Genomic DNA, 8375 nt, shown 5'->3' with positions numbered 1-8375 from the left:
CTTGTTACTGATTAGGCTGAAACGTTGCCATGGCTGTCTGAACTAAGGAAGTGCTAGTCACATATTAATGGGCTATCCTGTATTGACAGGTTGTCTCATTTTGTTTGTGGCTTGCATTGCCTCATTTTGAACACATCACATTAAGTTTTCCTACATATGTTTGTATTAAACTTGGTTGTTTTTTTGCCCTTGTTTTTTATGTAATAAAAAATATTTAGGCTTATGTTAAATTGTAATTGTTTTGCCCTTTTGTACAAAGTCAATAAAAATTGTTAACTTTATTTGTGTAACTTTTGTCTGCTGGTTTATTTTACTGCTTTCCTGCACGGTAGTACACCATGGTAATGGTTGTCTTAGATGCACAATTAACAATTAAATGAGGAGAATGGTTAATAATTAATGGTGCCATGTGGGGGGTAGGTGATGTGTTTAGGTGCCCTAATAAAATTCTGCTTAGGGCCCCATAACACCTTGACCTGGCCCTGCACTTGATTTATGACCTCAGAAAACACTTGATGGTGTCAGTCGCTAGATTCACAACTTAAATTCAATACAGGATTATGTTCATTTGGTAAATTATGGTCCCAGCTCTAGTCTAATAAACTATATAACAGGGTAAGCTACTGGGCTGAATGTTGTGCAACGAGTTGTTGAGTGATAAGAGTGCACAGTCTTTGTCAGTTCCATCCTTCACTTATTAGATCTGGTGTCAAAACACCAAGATGGAGTCATGGTTTAACGTTTTAAACATAGTTAATGATCCAAGTAGTGATACAAAAAAAAATTAAAAGAGAGAACAAGATGGAAATAGCCAAACTACACAGCTCTGGGCTTCAAAAGTTGCAATTTATTTATTTTTCAATAAATATATGGTAGGTCCAGAGAACAAGTCCCAGCTTTGTTTTGAAACATTGGTTCTATTACATATGATCCAGTCACTCATAGCAAATCTATTTATTTCTATATATCTAATCTAACACTGTTATGTATTTAACTTATTATGTAACTCTAGCTGAATGAAAGGTGAAGATGGACGGCAACAGCTGTAATGTTTTTGTGAGGTCATTAAAAGCCAATGAACTTGGGATTCCTGGATGTTGTTATGTGCAGTGTTTGAAAATGTTTGATCCCGAGGTGTTGCAGTTTCTTATTACAGTAGCAGATCTCAGTTTTGTGGATGCCATGTGTCAAAACAATAGCAGGAAACTGCTTTACACATCTACTAATCTGTGCTTCACAAATAGATTGAATCATAGGCGCTCTGTGTCTGAACAGTTTTGTTTGTTTTTACTGTTATACCAAAAGATATCTTTTTTAAAAGATGTTATTCACTAGATTGATGTGATCATTAGAATGATGTGAAGTTAAGAAGACTCAGCCAAGGCACTCAGTGTTAAAGTATAGCTTGTACTGGTTAAAGGCTTGTACAGCTGGTACTAGCTGTTTTGTACAATCAGTACAAAACAACTGGTGCCCAAGACAAACACCCATGTTGGCTGAATCTTTATCAACTTTCTAATCTTTGAGGTTGTCCCACCGGTGTCAAGGTTCACAAAACTACAGTATCTCTACATAATCATAGGTGTGTTTATAACTTCAGTATCCTGCTGCATACCCCCCCTTGCGTGGATCGGACTGAGCATACACCTTGTCATCATGACACAGTACTGCCTGCACCACGGCTCCCGTCGATGTGAGGAGTTCTGTCTCATGGTTCTTCCTTGCCAAACCATCCAGGACATCCTGGAAACCAAAGCATGAGTGAAGACAGACTCTAAGCACAAAAACATGACTGACTAGGCGTGCCATGTAAACATGTGGGGAGGGGTTGTCTGTTCAGTGTTTGTCCATTAACACTGCTGTTTTTGCATGAGAGTAGAGAGGATTATTTTTAATACTTTTTGCATTGCACAGTACATGTAAACTGTACTTGTAAAGAGCACTTTTAATAAGAGAACTGGAGTGCTGGTCAGCAATCACCCCACATGTAATGGTGCAACCAAGTTAACTATGTAAGAATAAGAATGTAAAGCATGAACGATCTTTGGACCAGGAAGTCAGTGTCTGCTCTTAGAAAAAAACAGATGCAGAATTTAAAGGGGGTGGAAGTTTGAAATTAATCAAGCATAAAACTCAATTACTGAAACATTTTTTTCTTTTCAGGTATGGAAATTCATAATTGTAAACTGGTGCCAATAAAAAAAAAGTGTGCTACTTTTTTTTTTCTTTTTTTTGCTTTTTAGTCAAACTGAATTAGAAAATTCAGAACAGCAATACTTATATTTTTGCATTAAAATATCGTTATGATTGGTGGATTAACTGTAACAGAAACAGAGAAATTTTGTAATTACCAATACTGCTAATTCAGAGTAGCTGTGGTAGTAAATTTACACCAGAAAAAAACAAATTTGTCAAGCATTGTATTTGTGATGTACAAATATATCACCTAAAACTGTTCTTGTTTTCAGTTTTCTCTTCCTCTCTCCCTTCTTCTCCTCTCTGTGTAATCTGATTACAGAAGTATGGCTCTAGAATCATGAAATCATCTGTAATTGTTTCTGCTTGCAGTCCAGTTTTCAGCTCCACCACATCCCCAGATTATAAACTCAGTAAATATCAGCTTTGTTCCAGCCTTTTATAATTGTTCTATTCTGCTCCAGCCTAGCCTCTAAACTTCTCACCATGAATTAACACACATGTTATGAACACTCAGAGAGTCCTGGTCTGGTGTCTTGTTCAATTTTGTGAACAGAGGTGAAATGCCACAAATTAGACCATTAGCATAACCCTAGTACAACCATTTCCTCCCTTATTGTTACGCTGTTTTTACCCATGAAGCTAAAGATGAAACAGTGTTCCCAGTTCTAGTCATGACTTTGGTTTATACAGTGTTTCTTAGGGTTGTGAATAAAACATAGTTTCCCTGCACACCACACCACCGCCCAGTTGTTGTTTACTGCTTGTGACACTCACTTTGTCAAAGCCAGGCTCCGCTACAGTGATGTTAGGACTCAGCTGGTTGTGGACCCTTGGATCTAACACAGCTTCTTTCAGATCATAGTTGAAGAACAGGGTGTTTAGAATCACCTAATAAGTATTAAATAAAAACCGAGTTATTAATTAGTTTCTACATTTAACGAGTAGAAATGAGTGTTTTACATAGGTATCGGTACGCATTTTACCTGAGCAACAGAGGTGGTGATTTTTGTTCCTCCTGAACCTCCGACCACCATCTTCACTTTGTTGCTTTTGTCAAAAAGGATTGTTGGACACATTGAAGACATTGGCCGTTTCCCTTTTTAAAATGATATGTTGATAATAATTACTTTCTGAATGTCTGAGTCAGAGCAGATTCATGTGCATGCACACAAGATATTATTCAGTAACCGTCAATAACCAGGCTGACATCTGCATGACTTTTAATCACTCTGTCATTAAAAAGCTCATCTGTCTTGCAGAGTCGCTGGTTTTAAGGCCCTCTTATGTGTGTTCTCAGTCTGTACGAGCGTGGTGGCCATAACCTTACCTGGCCTGATGAAGTTGTTCGGTGAAGGAGGCACACCGAAGCTGTTTGTGATATCAGGCGAGCTGAAGTCGTCCATCTCATTGTTGAGAATGATCCCTGTTGATGCTGACATAACTTTGGAGCCCAAACTGCAAAAAACAAACTCACTAACCAGTAAGAAATCACATAAGTTGTACACACATGAGTGATTAACTTCATGAAGTGTCAGTTAGGAAGTCGTACTATAGGTTGATAGTGCTGGTGGCAGCCACAGCACTTCCATCTTCAGCTACTACCGAGAGGTGCGAGGTCCCGTAATTTTCAGGCAGATAAAACTCCGGCTCGTAGTAGTTTATGTGATGTGTGGTTTCATCGGTAATCTTTTCACGGAGGGCATTGGCATACAAATGTGAAGTCATATTCTGGATGAGCTTTGGGGGAGAAATATTATAATTATACACATGCAAAACCTAAAAAGGTTTCCTATTATTCTGTCCTCAGGTTTTAAAGATTCTAGCCTAATCAGAATATGCAGGGTAATTTTGTTTTTCTCTTTTCAAACAGTTTCGAACAATGGCTCTCATGGAGGACTAACATCAAATTTGGATTAATTTCAATTGGTTTTTTTTTATTTGTTTGATTTGTTTCATTATAGAAGTGATGTCAAAAACTCCTTTAATATTTAGATTTGTTTTTAGCAGAGATACTAATTGTATAATCTATAACCTTACATCTGTGATGTTGAGAAACTTCCGATCTCCGAGCAAGGTTCTCTTTGCGTAAGCGAAACGATAGGCCTCCACCATGCGGTGGTAAGTTAGGATCTTTTTCTCAGTGCTTGCCACGCTATCTGAGGTGAAGTTGTAGCCTGCAGAAAATACAACAATAAGTACCATTTCATTTAAAGCACAGCCTTACCCACAAATGGTTGTTCAGGTAGGAAATGAGACACAAAATGCAGGCTGTTCCTGTGCTTTTCATTTAGTCTAAAAGGGAGCTGCAATCAGACCAGAGCTGACAGCCACATGAGGAAACAGGGAGATGGCTGAGAGAGCCAGAGTCTGGGTCTGATGGGTTTCAGCTGACAGCGGCAGGAGTCACGGTAAATCAGCCGGATGGAAGTTTTTGGACAGTGAAATGTGTGTGTGTGTGTGTGTGTGTGTGTGTGTGTGTGTGTGTGTGTGTGTGTGTGTGTGTGTGTGTGTGTGTGTGTGTGTGTGCGTGTGTGTGCGCGCGCGCGCGCGTGAAGCCTCCACCACTCAACTCTGTCCAATTAGAGATGAAATAGTGAGATTAATGTGAGTGTGTGGGAGGCAGGGCGGAAATAGTGAGGAAAGGAAAGGAAAGGAAAGGAAAGGAAAGGAAAGGAAAGGAAAGATTAATATCTTTAAAAGGAAGATTTGGGATCTAATCGTTAGAAGAAGAGACTATCTCTGACCTAAAAAGTTACTGAAGCAGGGAGACAGTGTCCTCCCAGGCAAATATTTTAGATATTATAGCATTCCCCAACCAACAAGGTCAAGGTCAACTTTATTTATATATCACATTGCCAACAGTCCATGCTGCACAAAGTGGAGCATGGAAATAGCATCACAGATGTAAAACAGACAATTATCTTTGGATCTTCACTACTTCAATCAAATTAAAGCTCTTTTAATCCAAATGGGCCCCACATTTTCAACCTGGAGCACTAATTTAATTTTGGCATAGTTATCCCATATCTATAAGATAGTTCACTGAAAATCATCCCAAAGGTAGATCTGTGCTTTATCCCGTCATTCCAGCTGCTCTTAGGTAGCAATAAGTCAAAGGTGCTTTTTATTGAAGTGAGACTGAAGAGATTTAGTGCACAGTAGATCAGCTTGTTGAGTCTTTTCTGAAAGACTGACTGGTAGTGTGAAGGCAGCTCACATAAAAGCTTATTCTCTCCCACTCGGGATGTTTTTTTGGACAAAGCATCAAGGCTTACCATTCAAGATGTTTAATATCAGCGAGAGCACAGGGCCGCTAGCGGGGGCATTGGGAACAACCATGGTGTACTCCCCCACGTTCACCCTTAAAGGGTTCTCATCCAAGACAGGCGTATAATCCTGCAGATCCTCCATTGTGATGATGCCGCCTAAACAGATTGACAAACACTGTGAACGCACACTTGGACAGAACTGCTGCGTTGCACAAATCCTCTTTATCGTGAAAATTAGATGTGCATAGAGGTGTATGTAGCTATTTAAAGACTAAATATAAAGACTTTTTATGGAAACTGTGTATATCGGGTTTTCTAGGTACAGAAACATGATTTTAATTGCAGAAACTGCTGTTCTCATAAGTCTAACCCTTTGACTGTAAATCTCAAAACTGGGAAGATAGCTGCGACTATCAGCACAGGAGAACTGAACGTTTGCTGCCAGACTCAAATCAGTTCAGTCCTGATGTTAAGTGCTGGTGAATTTCTATATATGTGACTCCAACTCATCTGTTTTCCCGTTTAATTAAAATGTCTGCTTATTAGTGTTAAAAACTATACTTTGTAAAATAAAAATAGTACCTGCTGCCTGGATATCTGCCACAAGCTTCTGAGCCAATTCTCCCTTGTAAAAAGCATCAGGACCCTCTTCGGCTATTTTTCTATAGGTTTCCGCGAGTTTGGTAAATTTAACGGTTTCATTTTCTTTTAGGACGTCGCTTTTCTCCCCGCAAAAAACTTGACTGAAAGAAGAGAAGATGATTTACAATGGATTTAGTCACTGTCTAAATAATGTCACAGTTTTTATAGGGATAGTTCCCTTCTTCTCACCACAAGGTTGGGTCCTCCATGATGGTTTGCTTATTACTAGACAAAGCTGAGGCAAGTGCCTTTCCCAAAGGAAATCCTTTCTCTGCAAGTTCAATGCTTGGCATAAACAAGTCTTTCCAAGGCAGTTTTCCATGTCGCTGGTGTGCCATCTGGTAACCTCGAATCTCCCCTGGCACAGCAATCGCCAACCCTCCTAATAACAATGAGGTTCAGGCACAAGGAAGTCTTAAAGATTTTATTTTGGTGCACTGAAGTTCTTTAGAGGTTTTTTAAATAATTTTTAATCTAAATGATTGTTTAATTATTTATTTCACAAGCAAATCTTTAAGAAATTACACTCTCTGACACTGATCACCCTTTTCTCCATCACAATCACAAAGTCATCAGCTTCCCTCAGTTTGTTGCCATGTCAGATAGTGCTGGTTAAACATTACCTTTCTGGGATAGATCTGTACTGTTCCCAAACATGTTTTCAGTTGCGTTGCGTGGTGCCGTCTCCCTGGCATCAATGATCTCAACTCTCCCTGTGCAGGTCAGGAAAAGCATTTAGGGGCCCAATGAAGTGGAAGCTTTATGGGTTTGTTGTGTTAGTGGGAAAGTGTAAGAACAGAGTATTTGAAGTAAAATGCATTTAAGATGGCAGGTGTACCAGTCTTTGCATTATAGATGGTGAAGAAAAGTCCTCCTCCGATACCCATACTATGAGCATTCATCAGGCCAACACACAAAAAAGCAGCTATAGCAGCATCTACTGCAGAGCCCCCTCTCTTCAGCATGTCCCTGAGGTTTGAAAGAAAAAGGAGACAAAGTGGGAAGGGAAGGTGCTGGAAGTTTTACAGTTAAGATCCTCAGAAGTATCTTGTGGACAGATCTTACCTGCCGATCTCTGAACATGGTCCAGCGTCTGCTGCCACAGCTGCCTTAGAGTACCCCCTCTCACTTTTTGTCTCCCTTCTCCCCACACCAAAGTAGACGCCCACAAAAGTAGCAGCTGCTGCCAGCAGCAGTATTGTCAGTGCCACAATTATTGTCTTCTTTTTCATTTTTGTACCTCAAACACAACAAATAATTTCTTTAATACCTCAGAAGACTTGGCTTGTATTTTAAAAGTTGCAATGTTGAGCTAAAACAAAGCAGCAGGAACATGCAAAACACTGAGATTATACATCCTCTGACAGACATACAATACATGTTTAAATACTTTGTGCAATGTGAAACCAAACATGACTGCTCGCACCTGTACCAGCTACATAAAGAGGTTGTAGATGAAATGAATTCAGCAGAGAGAAAACTAAAAATATATATCATGTCCAGTGGCTTGGGTAAATAATTTAGAAATTTAGTCATCATTATACAGCTACGCTCATCATGTATTCCCATTTGATCCAGGTCAACAATGCCAGTTTGAGGAAAAGATTTGTAGATTTGATAAGTCTGAGGCACAAGATTTCCAACGTTGTGTAATATTAACATAACCACAGTAAGAGCCCTAAGAGAATCCATTTCTAATACTTCCCTGAAAAAACGTCTTGGAAATTGTAGCCTGCAAAGCTTCACTACACGAATAAAACCAGAGAATGTGACGGGAAAGCAAATTAATAGCTGCGCAGCACATTTAATATTAGTGCACATCAGTATAAACTGACTAGTTATACAAAGCTGTCATCTGTTTTCACACCTCACACACAAATTAACTTCAATAAACTGAAAACGGCCCCGTTCTTCAATTTAAATTGAACATTTTGCTTTCACAGATATGAATCAATGACCTCTCTTACTTCAGTTCCTCTCGGGGTCTCAGCAGCAGGCTGCACGCTGTGCCACGGTCTGCAGGAGTTGAACGGTAAAAGGCTCACTCAAGGTCTCGATGTGTGATTGTCACAGAGTAGTTAAACTTTAAACCATCCCACCATAAAACACCATACTTGTGTTTTTGATTGGGGTGAAAGATGCAGGCAGACGAAAGTATAGAAAATGAAAGAAAAAAAAAACCTTAGACAACTGCTTTCAAATAATTAGTTTTCTGTATTCAAGCAACTTTCTAATATCCACAGACAACTGCACAACCCTGGAGCT

At 39.3% G+C, this 8375-nt stretch overlaps 1 protein-coding gene across 1 annotated transcript; it reads right to left on the bottom strand.

Annotated features, from left to right (window-relative positions):
- Positions 1-215: 215 nt before the first annotated feature.
- On the bottom strand, positions 216-8375 carry ggt1b (gamma-glutamyltransferase 1b). Its single transcript, XM_040000885.1, has 13 exons — positions 8078-8375; positions 7176-7350; positions 6949-7079; positions 6734-6823; positions 6300-6492; positions 6051-6211; positions 5475-5624; positions 4237-4373; positions 3749-3936; positions 3527-3654; positions 3183-3295; positions 2974-3087; positions 216-1743 (listed from the first exon to the last, which is right to left on the bottom strand). Exons 2-13 carry the CDS (start codon positions 7340-7342, stop codon positions 1597-1599), a joined length of 1719 nt encoding a protein of 572 aa, XP_039856819.1. The 5' UTR covers positions 7343-7350; positions 8078-8375; the 3' UTR covers positions 216-1596.

Source organism: Simochromis diagramma, unplaced genomic scaffold (genome assembly GCF_900408965.1).
Source record: "Simochromis diagramma unplaced genomic scaffold, fSimDia1.1 OVJJ01000596.1, whole genome shotgun sequence".
Taxonomy (NCBI): Eukaryota; Metazoa; Chordata; class Actinopteri; order Cichliformes; family Cichlidae; genus Simochromis; species Simochromis diagramma.
Note: the sequence above shows the minus strand (reverse complement) of the source record. Positions and strands in the feature narration are given on the sequence as shown.

Excerpts from the sequence above, each read along its gene's own strand:
- ggt1b (XM_040000885.1), bottom strand. The coding sequence starts at position 7,342 with ATGAAAAAGAAGACAATAATTGTGGCACTGACAATACTGCTGCTGGCA. Across the intron at positions 6,493-6,733 it reads TACAGATCTATCCCAGAAAG|GAGGGTTGGCGATTGCTGTG; the intron begins GTAATGTTTAAC and ends CATTGTTATTAG. Across the intron at positions 5,625-6,050 it reads GGCAGATATCCAGGCAGCAG|GCGGCATCATCACAATGGAG; the intron begins GTACTATTTTTA and ends CAATCTGTTTAG.